Source organism: Coloeus monedula (assembly GCF_965178545.1).
Source record: "Coloeus monedula genome assembly, chromosome: Z".
NCBI lineage: Eukaryota > Metazoa > Chordata > Aves > Passeriformes > Corvidae > Coloeus > Coloeus monedula.
The window spans coordinates 18,581,391-18,608,077 of record NC_138822.1 but is presented as its reverse complement, the minus strand read 5'-3'; the positions used below and the strand labels follow the sequence as shown (position 1 = coordinate 18,608,077).

The window sequence follows — 26,687 nt, the reverse complement described above, 5'->3', positions numbered from 1 at the left end:
GTTTCTCTATACTTTCCCATGATATTTGAAGTCTTAGACATTAATGGGGATGCTCTAGGGAAAATGGAGTAATAACAATCTAAATGAAATATTCAGAAACTTAAGATGTGTTAGTTTTCAGCTCCTGTGACATCCTTTCATTTTTTATTCTGTGTTGTTAACTCTTGTGACTTTTTTCCCTATAAAAAATAATTTTCACATCTTTTAGCTAGCTAGCTGTCTGCATATGAATGTAATATAGCAAGCCAGGTGACCTAGATCCATACAGCGTTGCCATACAGAATAAGGCAATAGACTTACTCTTCATTAAATGTCTCTTATGAGAAAGAGACATTTAAAACAAAGGGCAGCTCAGCTCTGAGGTTGTAGCTTCCAGGTTTTAGACTTACTAAGTCCTTTGGGTATGGAGTTTTTAGAGGTGTCTTAATTTTTTTATTATGTATGATATAGACAAAGGAAATACAGCTTATATTATAGAATACAGCTATCTGTGCTGAAAAGGAAGCCTAAATCAAAGAATACTGTGAAGCACTTTTCAGCATCACAGTTAGCATTTTACATACCCTTTATTTGGACAAGCAAACTCTGCAGCAGCACTCATTCTCTTACGAACTGCAATTTAGTGAAAATAGACACATAAAATTCCAGTCTTGATTAAGTGATTTCATGAGAAAATAACGCAGAGTTGAGCATTTTTCACAAGCAGACCTTGTGCTTCTGAGGCTTACAGTGTGATTTTCATAAATGCAAGCTTCTGACTCTTCCTTACCTTTAGCATTTTGCAGACATGGACAAACAGAAAATACTGACACTTGGGAGAATCCATGGGGAGCTTTAACAGGGAACCATTTAGATTTATTCCTTTTGGTGAAGGACCCAGCTTTTAGCGGTTGATCTGAAATGTCTGCTTCAAAACATATTACACCTAGAGCCATGATGCTGAATTATTGGTGTCTGAGTTTAATCTTGCACATTTCCTTTGCTATGAAGTCTTTGAAAAGTATAACATGAAGATCAGTAATTAAAGAATAGGAGTCTTGCAAGGTGTTGCAGTGCAGATGCTTACTGCAGATGAGTGATTTGCTTTCTAGTAACATTCAAGTGTGAACACAGAGAATAGAAGGTCTGTATCAGATTTGTGGTTGTAATGAGAAGTTTCCAATTCCTGGAAATGGAAATCAGCCACCTTCATGGGCATCATCCCCATAACCATCTCCCAATGTCTCCAAGACCTGGAGGAGCAGAGAAAAGCCAATCCAGTTATGCTCCTCTCAGATCTCCTTTCTTTACTGCCACTGTTGATTTGGGGTTGCTGATCTGATGTGCCTGTTCTAATGCAGAAATCTGTGCCCTTGGAGCAGTGACCTTCCCAAACTGTCAATGAGTTCTTGTGTTTTCTCTGTGCGTAATTATGATCTGACAAGTGCACTTTGAAACCTCAGAGATGGAGGGTTTGTAATATTTTTTGTCTTTTGAAAAGGTGTAAAATCGCTGCAGAAACATTAAAGAGAAAAAGAGAGTAGCATTCCCAGTTGTGTTCCAGTGCAGTCCTTCAGATTGCTAAGGAATCAGGTTTCCCTCCATATCAGTAGCCACTCTGGCTTGACCTGTCACTTCTGTCTGCAGACTTTTCAAGCAGATGTGGCTGATTTGAGCCTCATTCATGGTGTGAGTCTGTAAATTCCGCAAGCTGGATGAGATGAGCTAGATTTTAGTTGTCATATCTCCTGTTGCAGACCCTCTTCTGGAGATGAAGTAGCAGACAGATTAGTGCTGTTAATGACATGTTAATACATGAGTGTTGCCTGCCAAGGCCCGAGGGAGTGACATTAGAAAGCACTAAATGCAGTAAATGAAGTCTGATATAGAATGTATTCCCAGCATTGACATAAAAGCAGACAAGTTCAGGCCCAAATTTGTCTCTGCATTTCAGTGATGCTATACCACTGATTTCCATCAGAAACAATAGTGAAGTTTGGCCAAATGCAATCCTCATCTAATGTTTCTCAAAATATGAAACTAAAATTCGGGTCCTCTTGCATTTCCATATGAAATCCACTTAAGTCATCTCTACTACAGTGTTTCTTTCCTCTCTTGTATTTGTCTAAAAATAGTGGAAAACATCAATAGTTTCTACTGCAACCTTTTTGTTATTACTTCCAGTTTTACTTGGTGTGAAGTGTCTCATTTATGAAATACAGGCTAAACTGTTCTTAGGGTATGAACTTCTAAACTGGTAAACCTACTTTGCCATAACAAGTTGTCTTATTTGGAAGTATTGTGAATAAGGTAAGCATAGCAGAGGTTGACAACAGCAATAGTAACTAATTAGGTATATTTATTAATTTTTTCCTTTGAAGCTGGTACTGGGCAGCTTTCACACTTAGCAGCTCCTCAGAGTGCTGCAGCCAGGGGGGTGTTGCAGGCTATACCTGTGGAACACAGCCACCATAGCAGCCTCAAACCTCCCTGCAAACCTGGCCAGAGCTCTGTGCTAGAGAACAATCAGAGGTATCCCTGCGTAACTCTGATCTGAGCCTTTCCTCACTGCCCTTGGAGCTCAGCAATAATTCTTCTGCTTGGCAAAAATAGGAGCTGTTTTGTCACAACTCTCATAGAAGCAGAGGTATTTTTCCAGGTGTTTTTAATGCAGTTGCTTCTGGTGAGTTATTTTCTTTCATTTAATCCTCTTTTCCAAATCTTACTAAGAATTAGGTTTTTCTCTTTAAGCAAGAATTTCCAGTGTACAGACAGTGTAGTAAAATTAACACAACCTATTACTTTTAATTGAGTTTTAAATTATCATTCCTTGAGAAATCAAGAGGAAAAATTAATGAAGCAGACATCTTCATTTACAATCTAAAATTTTCTAAGTAATCTTTTAATAAATTGGTCTTGCGTGAGTAACTAATATTCTTTTATGAGTTACTAATTCTATAAGCTTTTATAATCTCTCTTAATATTCCTCCTCAACTGAAAATAATATTGTCACATTAAAAAGCTAATTATGGGAAACAATCAAACTTAAAATAAAAATTTTAAGTGTTCCATAGCATTTTTTTCTGATTTTCTTTTTCCTTTTCTGATCAGAAAGAGGAAACAGTGACAGATTTTGGTCATACATTTAATAAGGTGTTCTTGATGGTGTTCTTAATTTATTCTTTTTAAAAATTAAACCAACCTGAGAGAGGGTCTTTAGAATCAACATAGTTTCTAAGTTTGCTGAACCAGAGGTATCTTTGTAAGTTAGAAAACTGCCATCTTAAAATACGTAAGGTAAAAGCCCTGTAATAATATCACCATTAGTAGATCAGTGGAAACTTACTATTATTTCACTCAATGTTATTTTCTTGTGTGAGAGAGCAAAAATTAAAGAAACTAATCCACTTCACTGAACAGCATTTAGCAGAGCTCAGAGGCTTCAATTAATCACTGTTTAATAAAGGTACTAATCTCTATTAAATGAAATCCTTCAAGGGTTCACTCTGAAACAAAGCATAAGTAGTAATCAGAAAGTCCTGATAGAGGGGCCTGCTGGGGCAGATAGCTGGAATGTGCTGTGTAATCAAATTCTAGAAGATTTAAACAACAAAAAAAAAGAAAAAAGGGGAAATTTCTCAACCCTTTTTAAAGTAAAAGGTGATTGGGTTGTTTTTCTCCTGGTCACTAGATTTTAATATTCAGCATAGTCAAAAAAATAATACTACATTAAAGTCTTTATTTCAAAGTCAAGTCAAAACAAGAAAAGTAATTTAAAACCGCTTACATGCCCTCCTTGTGAGTGACCCTCATCATACAACTTTGCAAATAATAAGACCTGCTTCTTAACAGTTTTTTTCCTTATCTATACTACGAGAATTCATAAAAATCAGAAACTCTAATTAATCACAAATTACATGTTTCATTCCTTCCAGAATCCTCTAGAACATTGCGAACTGCATTCAACATAGAGCACTGGGGAGCAGCAGGGATTTTTATCCTCAGTCAGATGTATTTGAGTGTATAGAATTGAATAACCTTGTAGAGTTCAAGTTTATTACTACAAACACTGCACTATCTTTTAACAGACAATATTTGATTGGTATTAATTTAATGAAAGACCCGTAACACCTTGCTTTCCAAAGTGTTTCCATCTAAAGGAATAATGTTCTTCAGATATGCTTGTGTTCTGATTCTGTCATTGCAAATCTTAGAGTAAGTCTCACAGAATGAAAAAGTGAAAAAAACCACCCCAAACCAACTCAGCAAAACAACCCCCCAAAAAACCCAAAGGAATTCTCTATTGTAAGATTTCACATGAATTGCTCTGTGACTAGGAATTCAAATTCCAGCTCTGTTATCAGATGAGCATAATGGCCTTTTTGGCAGTCTTGTGTAACCCTTCAGCAACCCCTACCAATCTTCATGTGATGACAGGATGAAAATTGTACTTCCAGTGCCAGTGGTGTTAACATTTTACACTACATGATCTAAGCCGTGTCTCACACCGCAGCTCTCTTTCTCTTGTATACCCTTCCAAGTAGGAAGCATCGGCTGTGACTACCCAGACTGACCAACTGACTCACAAGGCATACCAACACCTGTTTTCTTAAGCCTATAGCTTGTAGTGAGGTCAGGAAGGGTTTAAGGAAGTCAGCTGGCCTTTATGAGGGAGACAGAAGATGGACTGACTAGCCTGTAGAAAATATTTCGTTAAAAGTTGTTCCACAAAATCTGTCTAGTCACATGAAAATATTTTTCTAGATTCTGGAGGGAAAAACCAGAAGATAAGATCTACCAAAAAGTAGAGACAGCTCTCTTCTTCCTGTCTTCATGTTCAAATCCCAGTGGCTTTCCAAGCTGTTTCCTGTGATGGTACTAAAGTAATCTTAATCCTTTTAAGATTGTATCATCAATCAATAACCTTTACCATGACTATTCATTTCAAAATTTTGTGGAAGAAAGAGTAAACGGGGCTCAGTCCCACAAAGTGGCATTATTCAGTGATGAATGTTTACAACTTTTTTGACTTTGAGTCCAAGTCTCTTTCCCAAGCTTCAATAAGAGTATTCATGTTGCTGTTTACTTCTACATTGGTGCAGTGGGGATCCTCCACCCCACTTGTGTTTTGTGCTTATACATGTATAGATAAAGTTGCAGAGTTATTGCATACCAAAGAAGAATGATTATTTTGCTGATATCATTTCTGGGAGCTGGTAAACAAAACTAGGACAAAGAATCACCTGTTGTGGCTAAAAGCACAAGAAGGTATGGTAGTAATGTGACAGCGTGGGGCTTGTTTTCCTCATTGTTAGGCTCCAGTCCTTCAAATTTTCCAAAGTCACGAAACTCTGGCTTGCCCAAAAGCAAGAATTTGCAGGATTTGAGATTTAATGAGGCCCACCTACATTCTCTATAAAATTCTAATCCTAATATTAATTCAAGGATTAGAAATGAAACTGTAGGACTGTCTTAATAACCTTGTTAAATCAAAGCCAGAACAGCTGAAAGAAGGCCTTTCAGTAAACTTTTCAAACATCAAACAAAGTTCCTTCCATAAATTAAAATATAATGCAAAATCCACTGAAATATTTGCTGTTATCTGTAATGTGGGTCGTAATTATATATTGATACACAGCATGGTTAATATGATTAAATTTTGATATAGATCACCTTCAAAGTAACTTCTTACACAAGAATTTAAAATATAAATCCTGCTTGAGATTTTATATCATGTCTTTTCCTTACAGAATTTTGCAGATTTAGCCAAGTCGCAAACTTACAAAACCAGAAATACTAGCTGATTTTTTTTTTCAACATTCCTTTTAAAGTAAGACCCGCTGTCAGATCAAACAAGAAACATGAGAAGTACTTACGTAATTTATATTTCCTGTGACTTTCTTATTTTCTTAGCCTGTGATTTAATAACAATTTATGTCTCAAGGCTGTTCTTTTCCTTCTAGTTTGACCCTGGAGAAAAGTCATGAAACTTCATAAAATCTTATTTGGTCATTGCCACTTTATTATTAAAGAAAACTATGTGTTTGCTTTTGCTTAAGCTACATAGTTAGGACTAAACATTGGAAGAAAACAGGAAAAATGGATTTATATGTGCAAAAAGAAAAAAATGTGATAAGACTTTAATTATGTGCATCTTAGAAAATGGGTGTGCTTTTACAGTCTTGTAAAAACACTCTTTACTTGAATCACAGAACATTTGGAATAACTTGCATTGAATATAACTTATAAGATTTTATGTCCTTTGCCAGTTAAGAAAGTGCATGCTGAAGAACAACCTCTGAAATGGCATAGTCCACAGGGAAAAATAAAAATAATTATTGTACACATGGAGCTATATGGCAGAAAATACCTTGAATCTTGCACTTATATAAAATTGGGCTCAAAATGTGATAGACTTAGGTACTCCTTAATTTTATCTCTCTGAAATGTTCCTGTTTTCAGGATGTTATAGGGCTTTTGGTTCAGGTAGCCTTACTACTTTCATCTGAGAGGGAGAAGAGTTGACAGCACTAGTCACAGTGGTCTTTGTTTTCCATTTGAAGTTGAATCAGAATAGACTGATGACAAAGAGAAGGAAAAAGCAAAGTTACATTGCCAAGGGGAGTAAAGGAGCAGTGATCAGTAAAGGAGCAGTGATCAGCACTGGAGCATCAACCTGGATGAAAAATATCGTAGTGTAGTAGAAAACGGCCTGCAAGTTCTCTCATGTAGTTGTGTTTCTAACTGACAAATACTAGGAAGATAAGAAAAATTCCTTGACCAAAAAAAAAAATTCCTTGTCTCTTGACCCTGACAGCTGTATGCATGATTATAGAATTCTTATGGGCTGAATATGATCAAAAAACCATAAATATGCCACTAGCTTTTGCATGAGTGATTTTAACATGGATGCAGCAATGTAGGTTACAAAATAATATTTAATCTAAAACCTTTTTTTGAAAAACTACTGACTTACGTAATGCTATAAACATTTTGTCAGAGGTATAGAATATTTCTGCTTCTACAAGGGTCTGTCTTAAGGGTTTCAGATTTGCTGAATTGTGGTATTTTAAATATGTTGCTTGGATCATCACACAATTGCACGCACTTCCCTCCCAACAGCATTGTTGTTTAAAGTGTAAACAAAACGAGTGGAAACAATTTCTCATACTGCTCACAATAGCTGAACCAGGCTTTGTCTGACAGGGTTTCAAATTGATCATTCACTCCCATTGCTTCAGAAATGCTCATATTCTTGTGTTTTGAAATTCATAGTTTGCAGTTATGTAAATTTGCTGTAGATAATATAATAAAAACATCTTTTTGTAAGAAAAATGTATCTATATATTATTACTATATTCCTGATTAATTCAGGAACTTAATCATTAGATCATACTTTAGTTGTGGTTGTTTGGGGTTTTTTCGGAGGGCTTTTTTGGTTAGTTTTTGGGGGGTTGTTGTTTTGGGGTTGGTTGGTTTGTTTGTTGGTTTTTCTTGGTTTATTTTGTTTTTCTGGACTAAAATATTGCATCAGGTGGACAATTGAAACTTGGAGAATATTTTTCAGGAAAATCAAATATTAACAGTTGCTGGGACTTAACAGGGGGAAAAATGCTTAGTATACAGATAAGCCTAGATTATGAAAATTCTGAAATATTATAATGCCAAAATTACTAGGAAATAAAATGCTCTAATGCCAAACTTCATGGGAGTTTTTCTAAAAGAAATGAAACTTACTGCAGGAAGCGAGTTTTCTTTTTTCAAAAACAGGTTTATTGGAGGTTTGCTGTGTGTTTGCTAATGCAAATGGCAATAAGATGTTTTTAATGAATACATTTTTGGGGTTTTTTTGGTTTCTGCCCAAAGTCAAAGGTCACTAAAGGTTGCATGGCAGCAGGTCTGTCAAGGACCTCTGGACATTCTCCAATATTTTCCTTCATTTTGTGTCAGACAAGGCAAAGAAGGAAGGTGAGGATGGAGAGGAGGAGCTGTTCATGCAGTTGTGTGGAAGGATCCAAACCTTCCAAAATTAGGTTTGGGGGGAAAGACCTGCTGTATTGCTGGCTGGAGGAGCTATTGCAGAGACTAAAGGGCTGTTCCCTCCTCCCCCTGCTCAGTGATGCTTCTGCCTTCTTCCTGAGATGCATCTGCCCTTTTTGTTCTGACCATATGTGAGCAGGTACCAGCAGCAAAATTGAAAATAAAGCATTTACTTCTCATTAAGTACCATATTTGTGAATGCTTTTCCATTCACGCTTTGTACTAATGTTAGAGTAATAGCTGTGATTTGGATGTAAACTCTCAAGCCTAAAAACTTGTCTGTACTTCCTCCATTCAACATCATGTTTGGTGAAAGACAGCAATTTGAGTCAAAGTCAAAATACCCATTTTGAAAATGTGCTAGGAATATTTTCCTTACATCTGATGACAGCATCAAAACTTGCTCAGATTTTACTTAGTTTTGTTTCAAGTGATAAATCACTGGCATCTTTTGTTAAGCTTTTCCCAGTAATATTTAAGAGTTAGCTAAAGTAGTACATTTGTTTTCAGTTCTAATATCACTGAAATCAAAGTCACAACAGGTCATATAACAAAAAATTGACATCTGAAACAAATTTTGAAGCTGCTCTTTATAATGCAATTTGAATGGCAAATGAGAGAGAAACATTGTAACTTAATTCAGTATATGTTCAGCATCTCTTGAAAAGGACATGTATAAACAAGTTAGCATTAAAAGCACTCTTGTCAATGCCACCATTTGGCTATCAAAGTCTAAACAATACATGGGGCTTGGCACATGGCTCAAACATATCTCTCTGTTATTTGATGTTTCCTTGGGCAGAAGTCAGTAAAATCTGGGGCATAAAGCATTGGGAAAAGAAAAATAAGAAACACACGTTTTTCTAAGGTTACAGGCTGGAAAATTAAATAGCTGCATCTGTGCAGGATTTGTGCAATTTAGTACCCTTGTTTTGCGTAAGATGGCAAGAGTGATCCAGGAGGCTTCCAACACAGTGTGCACACGCTGAGGAATCTGATACAAAGATAATTACAAGAATAGCTTAGAGATGCTCATTGAAGTTTTACCACAGTCTGGGGACATCTGATGTGGTGTGCCTAGGAAGGCTGGAGGTGGGGAAACCGTGGCCTCAACCAAAGCCTTATGATGAAGGATGCCTGTGGGACTGAATTATTCAGAGGGCTCAAGAGGGACTTGTGAGTAACTGCAGGAATGTTAGATGAGATTAAATGTGAACAGGGACAAAAAATTGGTCCACTTGAATGTTTAGGCTTGGGGACCATCCTGGAATCCTCATTTGTTCAGACCCTTTTATGCAGTTACATATAATTTAATTTTACTTCCCTCATGATCTCAGCACCCACACAGTGGCTAACAAAACCACCTCAATCTAATGAAAGAGCAGACAGTGTTATAACTGTCATACATTTATGGGGTAGAATGACTAGTTTAGAAATCAAATAGTTCAGACCAGAATTAGATTCAGTGCATAACTCCTACGTGTGCATTTTAACCTCACGATTTTTATTAGACAGCATGAAACCTTACTTAATGTGAAAGTTATTTTCTTTCCTTAGTTTGAAGAGTTAGGAATAATGCTGTACCCTTTTAGAATCCAGAAACAAGATTAGTAGTTTAAAAGATAAATAATCTGCCAGTGCCGAATGGCAGAAAAATATTTCCTGTGTATTTTGCTTTCTAGCCATATATTTGCAGCTATAGACTTCTATGATAGCATTTTTCATTATGATTTTTTAATATACATTTGGCATAAATTAGAACTTCCTATAGGTTTATTACTGCTCTATTAGATTTTGATTAAAACATCTTGATTTTTATAGCAGTTTTTCACCATTAATACTGTAAATTCTTTACCACTCTGAAGGGAAGCATTGGGGTTAAACTAGATACTTCTGTGAAAGTATACCACAGTGCTCAGTTGTGGTGGTCAACAAAACAAAATCAATCTTTCATGGGAGTTATTAGGCAAGAAATAGATACCAAAGTACTGAATGCCCACTTGCCACAACACCAGTCTGTCGTCACTCCACCATTTCTGCACAGCTCTGATTCCTCCCAGAAGGTGGAATCAATTTGAAAAAGGTTTGGAAAGGGGCAGCAAGGATGATAAAAGGTAGCAAATGGTTTCTGTGTGAGGAGATACTTGATAATGGTTAATCTCAGAAAAAAAACAACATCAGAATGTATCTTGAAAACCATGGCTGGTATGAAGAGGATGGATGGGAATTGAGTGTTCACTGCCTCCCTCAGCAATTGGAAACAATGAGGAGTCACATTCAAAACAAAGCGAAGGAAGTGTTTCCCTCTGCAGCAAGGAGAGAGATGTGAAGGATGCTAAAGGTTTGCAGGAAATCAGCAGGCAAGTTGGTAGGAGAAAGCCCACAAAGGGTTACAGAATATGCAGAAATCACAACTATCCAGGAAGTCCATGAGCAGAAAATAATTGTTAGCCAAGAAGTTCTTAGGGGAAAGTATTACACATATTTGATGTGTTTTCCCTTTTTTATAGCCCCTATTAATGACACTGGTAGAGACCAAACAGAGGTCTAAATAAACCCATCATCTGATCAAGTAAGGCTTTCTTAAAAGAAGGGGTGTATTTGCTTACTTAAACAACTTTAAACTCACAGCAATTTTGGTGAAATCATAAATATGTATCTGAAGAAACCTCATAAATGAAGCTGATAGGCTTCATTCTTCCTTTCATATGCTAAAAACCATAAGAAGAAGACACTTTTTGAAAGTGTTCTTCACAATATACCCTTCATTTTAATAACGTTTTCTTTAAAATTTTCCCCTTACAGTTCTACAGATCTTGAGGAGACCTGTAGGAACCCAGATGTCTACGCCAATTTTGGATCTAATAATTCTCCCGGGTTCTTTTTAAAATACCTGTTAAGTTTTTCAGTTAATTCATCAATAGCATGGATAATAATGACATATGCTTGTTCTATATAATGTCTGTATAAAGCATAAACACACAGTACGCACAGTAGCATTAGCAGATACATAGCGTTTTCATTTCTGTGTCCTTGCAGTAAGAAAAATCTCAGCTATAATTACTAAAATCATACACCATTGAATGAAAAGCTCATGATTATTTTAAAAGTATTTCTTCTTAGTATGGTATAAAAATTACATCTGGTAAACAAAGCTAGCAGATAATTTCTGTAATAATATACTGTAATAATAAATGACTGCATTCTACGCCTTCCTATTCTGTACGGAATACAACTTGATTTTCAAGACAATTCAGCATTGTTTTTTGTAGCAACTCTGACGATAAAGTGCTTAAGAAGCCTGTTAGAAAAAGAACAAAACATACATGAGTACAGCTCTAGTGGGTAAAGGCCAGATTTTCAACCTCTAAGATGCTACTAGTAATAAATGTCTGTTAGAAAATGAAAGCTTTTGGGACAGCCCAATGATTCCTGAGTTAATGTCCAGACAGGTAAATTCCTAATGCTTCAAAAATGACATGAAAGTGCTTATAGTGCTTATAATTGCACAGTGTTGAAAAGAGGGTTAGAAATTTGTCCCAAGTGCACCTTGTAATAAGGTTATACTGAAGCATTGCCTTCCTTTGTGCTAATACAGGTATAGAAGGTTACAGATACAGGGTTGTTACTCAGAGACAGTGGGATTTGTAAATGTTCCCATTTGGTTAAGGAACACTAATCACATCAGTTTGCAAAAGCACTGATGCTGCTGTGTCACCATATGCTCCTCTAAACCCTCTCTGTAATTTCCTTCGGTAATACTCTGTTGCCTGTCCAGCTGCTCTGTCCCACTGCAAAGCAGAGAAAGGCTTTTAACACCTCTCTTTCCCCAGGGAAACCTGTCTTTACATATTCGCCCTCACTTTCTATGAGGAATCTAAACTGAGTTCATTGCTAACTGCTGTTTTAATAATTTGTTTCATAAATAGTGAGCTGGGTTGAAAATTTAAAGAATGTGTATGTTAGTATCATGAAATAGGCAGCATCCACCTCTGAAGGACTGTTTTGCAGGTGTACCATATTGAAAAAAACAGCTATCTGTGTGTATTGGCTCTTTCTTTATTACTCCTCAAAATATAGAAGTATATATGGCACTGGAAGTTTCATTGTCACAGAGTCCTAAGTTAATCAATTTTTAAATGAGCTATGCACAGACGGTTGTAATTACATGTAGTATGAGTTGTATATGCCAACTCTACTTAAACCTCTACCTATAAAACATCCTAGTGCCACTGGGTGACATATGGGAGTTAATACCACCATTGGTTCTTTTGTTGATTTCTTAAGACAAAAGATGTGGCTTCTGCTCCATCTTACTCTGCAAGCTGAAACCTGAATCCAGGATCAATCTCCATAACTTTATCAAGTTTAAATGCTGAAGTTTCACTTCAAAGTCAGCTAAGATTTTTAACCAGTTAACTCAGTCATGCAACCTTCCCTTTCTTCACCTCACTCTTTCGCCACCCTCTCGACCAAACCAAATTCCCTAGTGTTAAAACGCAAGCTGTCTTTACCTGCTGACTCCCCATCATATTCTTTACCTTATGGAGCTGTTTACTAGCTGCTTTCTTGGCTGCAACTTCACCTTTGTTGTTCTCCACAGACCGTCTTTGGTCCGATCCTGTGTTTAGGAGATCTCACAAAATAAGCACATGGTCTCTGGTTCAGAAACCTCACAGGTCACAGGTTTGCTGGAAAAGAATTATGTATATGTGTATATATACACACATAGAGAGTGTGTGTATTTACATATTTAATAAATACATTAATATTTACAAAATGCATGTGTGTATTGTACAAAGAGACTTAGGCAACCAAGAGACAAAAGCAATCTCATGGATTAGCCAGCCTAGCAGAAGCTTCTTCACCATGTGTGATGGTGTAAGAAGTTTAAAAGTTGATGCATATTCTCAGCCTTGGCCATTCTGGGCCCAGCAAAGCTAATGTACATGCAGAACAGTTTAGTGCTTGTGTATTCATCTTTAGCAAGGGTGGACAGAATATTTTTCATGCATTAGATGCACCCTTAATGATAAGGAAAGGCAGGGATGTAGGCATATGTAGGATTTGAGAGGAACTAATGCAAACATAGTGGTGGTGGGGAGGTGAGAGTCAAAATACTTTACATCTTGAAAACTCTTGAAGTAATTAAACATATGTCATTGCTGGATACTAAAAGGATAATTAAACTGGTGTTCATATGAAAAGATTGTTCATCAGTGTTAATATCAAGAGGATACAGTAAAAAGGAGTCCCCAACAACAGCTGCTTGTCTCTGGAAAACAAAGGTTTGTGATTATGAAAAGTTATATATACAGTGCATCAATTGTGGTGGGAAACAGTGACAAGACCCCAGTTTCTTTGGAAAAATGCCATTGTTGATTAATTGCAGTATATTTCAACTGTGTATATATTTCTCACAGTTGCCCAATAAACACACTGCTTTCATTCTTTGGAGATTATGTTTCTCCTGTGTTCTCAAGCTCTTTCCAGTTTAGTACAGTGTTTCTTTTGATGGATTGGTTTTCCTGAGTCAAACTTAAGAACTCAGAGCATCTTATCACACTTGACCACCTCGCTTTCTCAGGGGCAAAGAAGAGAGGGGGAAAAAAGCCCATCAAGGCTTGTGCCTGTTAAATCCAAGCTCTCAAGGGATTTGTTTTTCTTTTGGCGTCAGATTAGATGTTCAAACCAAGTGGTGTTGTAGGGCCACGGGTGAGTGCCCACTGAGCCCTTAACAAGGCTAATCCCACAGCAGCACATTCCAAGCAGCTAATGGGTGCAAGGGCTGTGCTGGCTCTCACATCGCTGCGCCGCGGGCAGAGCGAGCGCCTTGTGCAGGGGCCAGGCGCAAATGTGTTATTAGCAGTGACTGGCCCTGCCGAAACGTGGGCAGCTGATTTTGCTCCAGGACAGCCTTAAACACCAAGTTTGATGCTCAGGTAAAGAAAAGAGAGAAAGGAAATATTTTTGGTGGGACTTTGCAGCAAGGTTAATCAAGAGAGAGACTTACCCAGAGAGCTAAGCTGTGAATAAACTAAATTCAAGTATGGCATGTACTTTATGACTTCACTGTGGACTTTAAATTGTCTTATTAACCATTACTGAAGGAGTATTTATGAAAGAAGAGAAAGAGAAGATAAGCTTCTTGCTCTACTAGTTTTGAAAATACTTTGCTGTAGTTTTCTAAACTTTTTATTACTTTATTAATTCACGTTATAATTAAGGGCTTAATGCCGACAGTTTAGTTATGAATATGTTGATTTCCTGAAGTTATTCTGTTGTGAAGACTCTACAGCAAGTAACATACTTTATTATATCTCTGGACTTTATAGTTCATTTCAAATTATATCTGTTGCAGAAAGATAACTGGGGCAGTGAAACCAGATGCTTTCTTTTAAATTTGGAAGGACAAGGAATTGTGAGATTAGTAAGTCACGTATTTTGTCATCACACCTCTGCCGGGTAGAATAGTATATTGTTGGAGATCTAAAAACTGGAAAGTATATTTTCCTGATGTGAATAAAGGAGATTTTAAACCAGACTATTATTTTTGCAATATTATCTTTGAAGAAGTGTGATGAAATTACATTTCAAATAAAAATTATTATTATTGTTATTATTTTTTTAATGTAGCTGTGTTTCTTTTCTGCTTGCAAAGACAATACAAGAAAAGTAGGAAAACAAATTTAAAATGTCCATTTCTTGGGTTAGGAAAGCTTGCTTTTATACCTAAAGAAAAAGTTTCAGTGAGGAACCTGTTATGACACCTTTTTGTACTGGATCTTGAGATAAATTTAGCTAGTGAACACCTTTAGAAAAGACACAATAGTTCTGTGTAGCTAGGAAATTCACCAGGTAAATTGTTTGCAGAAAAGTGTGAAAATAATAATATGTTTAATAAAGGATATTTAGAAGTTATAATAAATTAAACCTCAAGGTAGTCTCTCTTAGGTAAAGTAAAACTTCTTTAGCTTTCAGAATTTCTATTTAACTATATTTTGTTTAAACAAAACAAATCTTGCCCAATCTTCTATAACACATTAAACTTCTGTTTGCTAACATGAGAAAGATCAGCCAAATACAGTTTTATTTAATGGTTTTAATTGACTTTTTTTTCTGATTGTAAAAGTGATGTTAGGTATCTGCAATGCCTGCAAAATATGAAGTCTAGCAGATTTTTTAAATAAAAATGCAAGGAAACCAAGGATAAAATATTGTTAAATAGCACCAGTAACCACTAGACCCAGCAGGGAGATATTTTCTGTGTAAAAAGCGAAAGAATAAATTCTATATATTGGGACTAGTAAGTTGTAGATGTAGCTAGAAATTCTTGTTGTGGTACTTTATAGTTTGTGCTAGTGACATTCACTGACTCCATGAAATTTCTTCAGTTCACAGTGATTTTCACAAGTTTCAGAAGCAGAGGGTTCTGGTTTTAAACATGGAAAATGAGATACAGATTGAATTGACAAGAAGGTAACATTAGATAGTGATGTAGCTTTAGTTAGTAAAAGTAATACATACATACCCTTACTTATATACTTATATACTCTTACATAGTAAAAGGTAACATCCGTTAGCTAGGTAATGTTAACATAGGCAATTTCAAATGTTCTCTTTTCATAGAGGCTAGATGCTCATATTTCCTTTAAATTGTTTAAACTTCATTTCACATTACTTAATTTTCAGATAATTTTGACATAGCTCACAGTTTATAGTACTGTCTATGCTGTGCAGTTCAGTGGGTAATTTTATTATTTAAACATATTATGCTAATCTGTTTTAAATGAATTTTCAAAGGAAAGCTTCAACTCATTTCCTTATTAAAAGAAATAAAAGAATTCTATCTCTGTCAGTGTTCTAGGGAGCTTGCCAGAACTCATATTATATGGAGTGAGGATTTCCTAGATAATTAAAAATATTTCAGAGCTATGAAAGTCTCTTCTTTCCTGTTTTGTGTTTGTTTTTGTCTTTTCCCTTTTTCTTTCCTACCCATCTCTCTTTTTGTTTAAAAAGATTTCTTGTGAATCTGACAATTAAGACAATGCTGAGGGACATTTCTTGCTTTTCTGTAAGTGATGGACGATCTTGAGTGTTATGAACAGCCATAGTTTCACTGAACTATTTTAGAGACTACCTGCCAGTCATCTGTTCCAAAGTATTAAAATTTTTTGTGTCTTGTTTCAGAAGCAGATCTTTCTCTTTTTTTTTTTTTTTTAAATTAAGTTGTCCACATAGAAACTGTAGTTTCTGCCTCTGTGTTAAACAGCACTTTCAGTGCTTGTGTAAAAATGTATTGGGTGGTTTGGTTGGTTCAGTTGTGGGGTTTTTTTTAGTTAAATCTGGCTTAGTTGTATCGCTGGCATGGAAAAAGAGGGGTTTTTACTGCATATGTGTAGGGTCTTTTCTGCCATGGAGAAAGCTTAGAGTTTGAGTTGATACTTCTCCAGGGATTCCTTCCTCTGCTATGAGAATATAGGTGACAGCATCAAGGTCATCGGGCTAGTGAATAAGAGAACATTATTAAAAGCTTTTGTTGGGTGCTTAGCTCTGGAAGGGAACCATACTTCTAACAGAATGTTTGCTCTCTGCAAAATATGCCCTGCTTATCTGAAGAGTCAGTGGAATTTTCTCTTATGCTTGAAGTTTTTCTACAGTTGTACGGTAAGTTGTATATAAAAGCAAACACAGCTCAAGGCATTTCCTTTGTCTTTTTTAGGCACAGAAATCATGGATAGAAAGAGCATTTTACAAGAGAGAATGTGTTCATATCATACCCAGCACCAAAGACCCCCATAGGTAATTGCATGTTACTGCTATGAAAAATGAAAGTTGATTGAAAAAAATCTCTGTCTCTATATATATTCATACAGGGGATATGGATATAAATATTTTGTAAACTTATATGTTCAGAAGGTAGTTGAATTACCTCTGGAGTGGTGGATTCCTATGGAAATTATTAGTTTACATTTCAAAACTTATTTCATAAAAAAAAAAGATAAATCAAGGGTGGATTAGCATCTGTGTTTAATTTTCTTATCTTCTTAGTTCAATATTCAGTGCATTGAATATTTACCTAAATTGGATGCATGACACATCACACTGTCAAAAGAAAGTAGATGCATTAGACTAGCAATTTAAAATACATGCTAATCCATGCAAAAGCTGATCACTTGTCCTGATATTACCTGAAGAAAGCAGAAGGTGTTCTTTAATTTCTTTTTGTACATATTTAGAACAAAGCATGATTTTTTTTGAAATATAGGAGAGTCCAAAGTAAACAAGACAAAGAAAAAAAAGGTAATATGTGTACTGTATTGTTTCCATACACAAAGGCTTCAGGAAAGGAGTCAGCAGATTTGAAAAGGGGTTGGGTTCTTTTTGTAATTTGTTTTCCTGTTTAGTTTATACATGCATGTGACTTGGGTTTTCTGTTTGTGTAATGTCATAGGTGTTGCTGTGGGCGTCTAACAGGTCAACACATTGGACAGCCTCCGAGCGCCTCTGTTACTCAGAATGAGAAAAATGAAACCAGGCTTACTCGCAATGACATCCAGTCGGAGAAGTGGTCCATCAGCAAGCACACGCAGCTCAGCCCGACGGACGCTTTTGGAACCATTGAGTTCCAAGGAGGAGGCCACTCCAATAAAGCCATGGTAACTGTATTTTTCTCTTAGATAAATAATGCTGCTAGATAAAAGTAAGCATTCATAAAGAATGAACAGAATTCTTTCTTAACTTCATGCTGAAGTATTATTGAGCATAAGACCGGAGTGTATGTTCTGATGAGTGGGTGAACAAAATTAACTGTAAGAGCTGGAGCACAGTGTAAGAGGAGCTACCTTTATGAAGGCTGAAGACACATTAATGTGCTGCTGTCTTAATTTTATTCTAGTGGCTACTCATCCCTCTTTTTCTGAATAATTTTTTAATTCAGGTATGATTTCCCATTGCTGGCTGTGTCAGCAAAACTGACAGATTTTAAACATACCAAATTCTTTTTAATATTCCTCCAGACATGTATTGGAAGATAGACCAATTAGACTCATGGTTCATATTTCAATGAAGTAAGAGGCCCCAGGAAATGTCTAGTCTAAGAACTAGGAAATCCCTTGAGCAAGAAGTTTCTCCATCCCTGTGGAGTGATACCAAAGTGTATTGATCTGAAGGCTTTGCTCCACTAACTTGGAGAGACCTTTCCAGAGCACACACTAACCCATGCATGTATTTCTCCTATGTAATATTACATTAAAGGAAGAATCTCTCTGACCCTATCTGAACTGCAGAACCTGGATCTTTGGGAATTACAGGTGAGTTTGTGCCTATCACTTCATGGCCAATACACTGCTTTGGCAGTGAGGGCAGACGCTGAACTCCTGGGTGCTCTGCCGAATAACCTGCCCAGCAATCCAGTACTGTCTTCTGTGCATGAATTCTTCCCAACAGGTGTCTCAGATTTGTCATAAAGAACAGAGATTAGAGACAATGAAAATCTCAGGTCCTGTGCTAGCAAGAGCAGAATATTTTCCTCAGATGTGTACACAGGTGCTGTTGTTGGAGTGACTACTTAAATGGATGGTTCTGTTTGTGCAGATGGATGGCTTCTTTTGATAAAAGAAAGAAAGCACTGCTGCGCCAAGAAACAGACAATTAGGTACTTTCTCTCAGAGTATCACAGACATCATATGTTCAATTGATAACCAATCACCTAAAAATCTGCAAGGCCAGAGATCCAGAGATACAGTAATGAATGTTATTAACCATATATGGATACTTTGCATAGAATCTGTGTTTATGAGAAGGGATAATCACTAGAACTTTTTCAGTGATTCTCTTGAAGATAGCTATAAAGCAATAAACAGACCTGCCCAGACAAAAGTGGTCTTGGAGAGCCAAAAAATGATGAAGGTTTTAGGGAAGCTGTTGACACCAATACTCCTAGAGGATTGATCTTTGCTGGGATTCTGATGTCCTGGCATAGTGCTGGAAGAGACAGGTCATGCTCTAAGATATGTACTGTGTGCTCAAAGAAATGCAATTGAGGTGAAACTGTGGAGATAAAACTGAAAGTCAGCATAAAGGAAAGAAAAACATTGTCACAGAGTGCAGTCAGGAGTGAAACCATGAACAATTTAGAAAAAAGGAAAAAAGAGAAAGGGAAAAAGGGACTTAAAATCTGAGAAATCTAAATAACAAGTTAAAACTTAGGTGTGAATACAGACGATTAATTTATTGCTGGAAAAACTCCAGGTTTATTTTGACAGACTAGAATCAGGAAGACAGTTGCACCTGCCATCTATTTGTAATCATTAAACCCCACTCAAAACATGGGAAAAAATTAAATTCTTCATTAATTAAAAAAATCTGTAAAATCTCCAGAAATTTGATTATCCCACTAGTGAGAAAAGTTCTTCAAATTAAATAATTCAGTAAACATCTCTTGAATCGGTGTTGTGCTTGCTTACCACCAGTGAGAAAAATACCTCTCATTACACCAAAACGCAAATAAGGAGGCTTGCATAACCATTTAAATGGAAACAGATTAAAGAGTTTTTTATAATGTGTTTGCCACAGAAAGCAGCATGAAGATATCCTTGTGTTTGTATTTTCAGACCCAAACATTATTTTAGGGTAAACTGTAGTCAAAAAGCTGCCTAACTAGTTGTTGCAGTTTTATTATTAGAAAATTAAACTCCTACCTTTGCATTTACTGGGTACTAGGTCTTTCCTATAATAACTAAAACTTAACAAATCAAAAGCTTTCTGTTGAAGCCACGAGTTTGCTCAATCAAAGAAACCAACCAACTTTGCCAGCAGAGGAAGGAAAAAGGAGACATTATATTGAAAAAAAGGAACAAGTACATAATAGTACTTTCAAATATTTTTGTTTGACAGTACATTCTCGAATCCAAACACAGAGAAGCTGATCAGCATGGATAGGGGAAGAAAGATAAAGGGGAGAAAACATGATAAATTTATTCCTTTCTAAAAATGTGTTAGTTCTTTTGTAGGTACTGGCTACCAAATAACAATATGGAATGAAAGCTGGATTTTGATGACAGTCGTGGCAGGTTTATATTGTGCCTACTGGCTGATAGAATAACCTTATAAAGCAGCAAGACTTGGCAAGCTGACCAAATCAAGGAAAACCTCAAGGGAAGAATTTGGCGTTAAATTTTCCGCCTATTCTCTATTTTATTTCCTGAAATGGATGCCCACATATTACAATTACTAAGCAAGGGAAACACCAAACTGAGCAGTATTTTCTTGGTCTGTACTAACAGCAAAATTGTTAATTTTTTCTGAATCAGACTGCAGAGAATTAGGTGGGGTTTGTTAATAGGAACCATAACCTCAGATTTATAATCGGAAAACCAGGAGTCAATTAATGGAACAGATTAGTACATGTAAAACTGACAGATAATTATTTTCTCCATTTGAAGTTAAAGAATTAGATTTTAATACAAAATGTATACTAAGTATAATTATACTTTTCATGATACAATATTATATCAGTTGCCACCAGGCAATAACAATCAGATCTTTAGCTGTGGAAATGAAAATTATACTGAAATCGTAATAGAATAGATTTGGAACAAAACAGCAAAGATGTAGGCTTACATATTATCAATAGAACTGACTGGGCCATTAATTTCATTTCCACAGCCACATGGAACAAAAATTCCCAAACAGCATGACTTTTGCTAATGCTGCGGAGTTGTTAAAGTATCTTCAGTGCAGCTGCACTATCCTCCTTAAATCAATAATGTGAATAGCTCAATAATTTGTGCAGGAAATTACATAGAAACACATAGCTGAGCTTAGGTAACACTGGTTAACAAGATCAGTTACTAAAAAGGCCTTTCCTTCAGTCTTCATGTAACCACAGATGATCATGATCCTGTGGTGTTTAGATCTCTGTCAATCTCATATTTTCTTTACAAGTGACTCATCCCATTAATATGTAAGAAATGCAATTAACAATTTTGCTTGCTGGCATTTATTTTGTTTTTATAGCAGATTTTCGAATTTAACACCTGTAAAAAGATGTGAGAGGGATGTGGGTATACATAAATTTTACTAATAGCTTTTGCAAGTAAAATTGAAAAAAATATGGGAAAGTTAATAAAATATGATCTGCTTGCACTAGTTGGCTCTTTGCAGTTTAAGTAACATGTTCATCTAAATATGTACTAGCATTTTTTTAAGTCAGAAAGCAATAATCAAACTAGAGTGATTCCATTCTAATTATGGCCAATATTCTGAATTTTTTTAAGTATATTCTGTTCATCAGTGTAACAATTAAGACAATCTTGCTGTGATGCATTTTGTGCTGCGTTTGTGACCAAACTAAACCCATTTTTTTAATACACTATCTGTCTTTACACACACATACACAAAAAACCTTAACATTCTTTCATTAATTGCTGGGCCTATTCATTAGTTGGTGGGATTGTCTATAAACTTCTTTAAAGGATTGCTCTTTACAGAACTAAAATTTCTTTCATCATGGGTTTTCAGGGTTAAATGGAAGATGGCTGTTTGAAAAGCCTTTGGTGAGTTAAATAGATTCCTCCTCGATGAATGCATTTCAATGATACATTTCATATGCAGAGTAAAATCCTAAAATAAGTTTGCAGCTGCAAAAGAAAGGAAGTTTACATCAGTGTTATCTGCTTAACTTTTCTTATGGTGCATGGAAACATGAAAGAACATCAGTAGAAAATTCCAATGAACATTAACAGTTACTTGGACAAAATTGCTAATATTCAGGTCCTTAAAACTTTATTAAGGACATTTGGAAATCAGTCACAGAAAAAGGTATTTTTCGTGGTTTAAAATGCATTGAGTTTTATAAAAACTGTATAAAAAGGGTGCCAAAAATCATCAGGGGTTTTGAGAGGAAAAAAGAGATAATCCTATAACTTGCATAAACCATGAAAAGGCAGCAAATACTATTTCTGTGATAGTAAATTAATTCTTTAAAAATATTTACAGAATTTAAAAGACAGTGTTCTACATGGAGAAAAAGGGGAAATAACACAGAAAAATCTTTATCCAAAGCCCATTTAAATCAATAAGGGTTCTTTCACTGACTGTTTGTGGAATTTAGATTAGGCCTTAAGGTGTTAAGAAGAAATAACTTACACAGAACCAATCTGTTTTCAGTCTAAGTAACAGGTTTTTTGTTGAATTCAGTGATAATTTTTTTTTTTTTTTTTTTTTTTTTTGTGAGGATCACACTTTGAGGCAATCAGTCTTTAATTTCAAGACATATCTGTAGTGATAGAAATATACTTAAGTTACAAAGAAGGAAACACAGGAGCAACGTAAGAATGCAGGTCACAAAATGTTTTCTGAATAGTTTTACTTTAAGAAATACAACAGAATTCTGAGTCTCTTTAGTTTATTCACTGATACTCTCATCTGCAATCATTCACCAAGTACTTTAGTGAGACAGCTGTGCCTAAGTAACCAATAGAAATTCTACTTCTCGGGAACTTTTACTTTTGCCCTAGGGCACTGGAGTTGAACTTGGAAGTGTCTGGCTGTTTGATTAATGGTGAGCACAGGTATGTTGTAGAGAACACATGGCAAAAAAAGTGAAGCAACAATTGGCAACACATGCACTCTTGCTGACTACTACTGTACTAGTTTAGGGATCAAATGGGCATTACAGCTCCAGCTTGATGCTGTGTCATTTCACGTTCTGTGTTGATGTCAGTCAGGTCAGCCTGTAAGTTTAGTGATCCAGAACTGTACTTTTGCTTTCTAGCTTGCCCTGCTTTGCTGACACATGAAAACTGAACTCTTGCATCCTATCCATATACTTCTCCCGTAAAGAAAGGGCTAAATAATTTCCCATTAGAGCTGAGTGTTTCTACAGCTGACAGGTACACCAGGCATGGAATTTCATAGCACAGCAGCATAGTGGTTTGGCTTAGATCTAAATTTTGTATCTGCCTCCAGAGGCTATCACAAGACAATTCAGAAACAGCAGAAATACTCATTAACAATCTAAGCAAAAATTGGTAGGGCTAAATATTCTGTTACAGTATTGGAAGAAACTAATTTTTATGATGGACAAAAACGGCTGTAAAGGTGTGATTCATAAAAATAGGACGGAAGAATTCTCTTCTAGTTACTAGCTAACATGTTAAGTAATGGAAAAAGAGTGACTTCTAGTATTCCAAAATTTCCAAAAATTGCTTCTGTAAGAGCAAAAATTATTCAAATAGTCATAAAAATTGAATGCTAGGAACAGAACAAAAAATCATGTTTGGCACCATTGTCAAAAACTTCTAAACCAGTAAATCTTACCTCTGTTGATGTAAATTATAATTTACATAAAGAAACCTTAGAGATTTATTTTTCCTTAAATTTCCACTTTGTAAAGTAAAATTTTCCTAAATATAGAGGGGTTTGCCTGCAGACCAAGCAGTTGTTTCTAGTAAAAGATGCCTACATTTCAAATAAATGCAAGAAAATACTTCTAACTTTCTGCTTCACCTTGTAGATTTGTATTTATTGGAATTCAGAGGTCTTCATGTATAAGAAGGGTAATACATAGACTTAAGAAGGTAGGGACAGTGAAATCATACGTTTTGAGGTATTAAAAAAACCACTGAAGAATAAAAAAAAAAAAAAAAAAAAAAAAAAAATCACTATCCAGATTAGATAATACACATCTGATGCCATTTGTGCCTTCATCTTAGTATCATCCCAGATGATGCAATGGCATGTTTTCCACATATTTTTATGGTCATTGCCAGTATGAATTCACCTTAATTATCTTTTTAAGACTCACAGTCTGTCCACCAAAAAATAGAGTAAGGTACCAGTGATTCCAAACCAAAGACTCCATGTTTGACCAGCAGAGTTTTCATGTAGGCCCCATGAAAGATGTTGGTTGTGAATGCCTCCAGTTGCCCTTTGCAACCTCAGATCTCCCTTAAGACATTAAAAAGGGAATAAGGATCATTCTTCTTATGCCCCCTCTGGTGTGTTAAAACTTTGACAACCCTCAAATCCCAATTTAAAAACTATTAATGTCTCAATCTGGTCAGTAGGATCAAGTGCCATACAAGATTTTATCCCACACTGGAAACTGGTTGAGCAGCTACTTAGAAGGCAGTTCATTAATCAGCTTGACAGACATGAATACTGCATTTTCTAGGTCCAGTAGCTGTTGTGGGTTTACCTGGCTGCTGCAGAGAACATTACTGCTGCACAGGGGTGAATGTACTTTCCCAAGTTCTTGCTCAGCTTTCGGTTGGCCTGTGCTCCCCCAACTAATTGTGCGAACAGGCTTCTGCTTCCAGAAATGTTAACAATGGATGTTCCCTGAGCAACAACCCATTCTTGCAAAAAATCCTATCTATTAGCAGTTTCCTCTGGAAAATGTCAAGTCCTTATTTCTTATTCAGCTAGAAAGGAATCCACTTTATTATCTTATGATATTACTAAAAAAAAAAAACAAACTCTTGGCTAGAAATACTGACTGGACATGTCAAAAAGGGACAAAATGGTTATATAATATGTATGGATATTATACTACCTGGCATGTTACAATAAACAAGTTAGAACTAGGTATTCCTCAGGCTGAAAGCCTGTATACCAGGCTGAAAGGGGTATACACCTGATGTCTGTGATGACAACCCATCAAGGGAAAGACTGCTGAAGTTTCTCTACAGGCATTGATTCAATCAGAATTTTGACAGATGAGTGCTTTCTGTAACCTATTTTATTTTATTAAGAGGATCCTTTCAGATCTTAGCAGCTATAGAAAGAATTTTTTCCTATTTCTGCTATGTAACTAGAAATCAAAAAAGTTATTACCTGCCCTGTCACAGGTTTTGTGAAATAGCAACAGAAGGAGCAGGAAAAAGGCTTGTGAGAGAGAGAGAGAGAGACAGGTATTTGTGCGACATGGTAATGCTGTAGAAATTTTGAAGACAGTTGTTATCTTTGAGCACACACAGATGGGCATGATCTCCCCTGGCACAAATTGCTGCGCACGTAGCACAGAACAGCCAGCAACTGGAAATGCATTAATTTGTTTCACAGCAGTTTTAGGATCTTGTAAGGCAAGATCATGAACCTTTACAAATTGTACTTAGTTCAATTGTACATTCTTTCATCTGAAAAGCACCGGTTTAATAGTCTTGCTCAGTTTACACTTATGTGTGCTTGAAGAACTAAGCTTGTTTCTGTTTTTTCTTACCTTTTGAGGGTTTGACTTCATTAATTTGAAAATGAGGTACAAGTAAATACACAGCTGTGGCTCTGACTCCCTAAGTCATCTTTGGTACACCTCTTACATTCTTCGTCCAGTTTTTGTGTTTATGAATTGTAAACATTAGTCTTTCAAGCATTGCTAAGGATTTTGAAACAGTCAATGTCTTAGTTTCCTAAATGAAGAAAATTATGCAGCCTGTGAATTGCAAGTGTTCCATTATTCCTAGTTTTCTAACTAGGAAACTTATCATCAGGCTAGCAATTAGTTACTGTTTTTGTCATAAAGGTTGCCTTTTTTCAGTGATCGATTGGGCACAGATCATATACATTAGAAACCAGTGGGTATAACCAATCTTTTTTTCTCTACTCTCTACTATTGCCCTTGTTTCTGCAGTATGTACGTGTGTCTTTTGACACAAAGCCTGACCTCCTTCTGCATCTGATGACCAAAGAGTGGCAACTTGAGCTCCCCAAACTTCTCATCTCTGTGCACGGGGGCCTTCAGAATTTTGAACTTCAGCCAAAACTCAAACAAGTCTTTGGAAAAGGCCTTATTAAGGCTGCTATGACAACTGGAGCATGGATATTCACTGGAGGAGTAAACACAGGTAAGAGCAATATTGAAATAAAAGCACAGTGGCATCTAGGAGACTTCATCACAAAAAGAAAAAATAGGAATGATGGGATTAGAAAGCCATTCTGTGTTTTATTTTATTAGTAATTCCTGTACTATATGAAAACAAGAAAATGCCAAGCTCATACCAACCTGGCAGCTGGTATAAAACAGAATAAAAAGTTTGCTAAGTATGAAAAGCACACTGTGGAGCTGAAAATAAACCCTCCTGTGAGGCAATTGTACTAGTATATCACCAAGGAAGACTTTGTAAGATCAACTGTAAGCTGCAGGGAAGGACTACTAATCAAAGTCGTCAAACTCTTATTTTACAAAACTGAAAACACTTTCATCCAGAAAGGACCTTTATTTTATTTAATCAGGTGACCCAAATTATTAAAGGAAAAAAGTTCTGGGTTTTTGATGTGTTGTGAATCTTTTTCCTTACTTGTAGAGAGATCAACCTAATTTTTTGCTGTTGCATTTTCATCAAGAGGGATATCTGCCATTTCTAGTCAAAGAGCATCTGTAATACACCAAACAGGTGTCCTAGAGATAGCGGCTGGCCCAGTTCTGCTAGTGGATGACAGCATGTATGCTTTGGGAATAAGCTGCAAAACATAGATTCCTAGACAAAAAGATTGGCACTGACATCTTTGTTACCCTCCCTAAAGGAGGCAGAAAGGAGGAGAGATTCAGGGAAAAGTGGAAGAAGTTCTGCTAGAGAGAATTGCAACAAGTTTTGGGCTAGGACATGAGCTTGTAAATTCCTGTTACTCTCATTTGCTGCAGTAGCAAAGCTATAATTTTTTTT

At 36.1% G+C, this 26,687-nt stretch overlaps 1 protein-coding gene across 5 annotated transcripts in view; it reads left to right on the top strand.

The window, feature by feature from the left end:
* Positions 1-26,687, top strand: part of TRPM3 (transient receptor potential cation channel subfamily M member 3) — a gene marked incomplete at both ends in the record, with an annotated part of 386,193 nt that overhangs the window by 234,711 nt on the left and 124,795 nt on the right. For 3 of the 5 annotated variants that reach the window (XM_082301542.1, XM_082301543.1, XM_082301544.1), the window contains 3 exons: positions 16,742-16,821; positions 17,474-17,678; positions 25,655-25,868. In XM_082301542.1, coding sequence (XP_082157668.1) covers positions 16,742-16,821; positions 17,474-17,678; positions 25,655-25,868 — 499 coding nt within the window. Of the gene's footprint in view, positions 1-16,741; positions 16,822-17,473; positions 17,679-25,654; positions 25,869-26,687 lie in introns of those variants that run through there. The other 2 variants (XM_082301545.1, XM_082301546.1) reach the window with 1 other exon arrangement.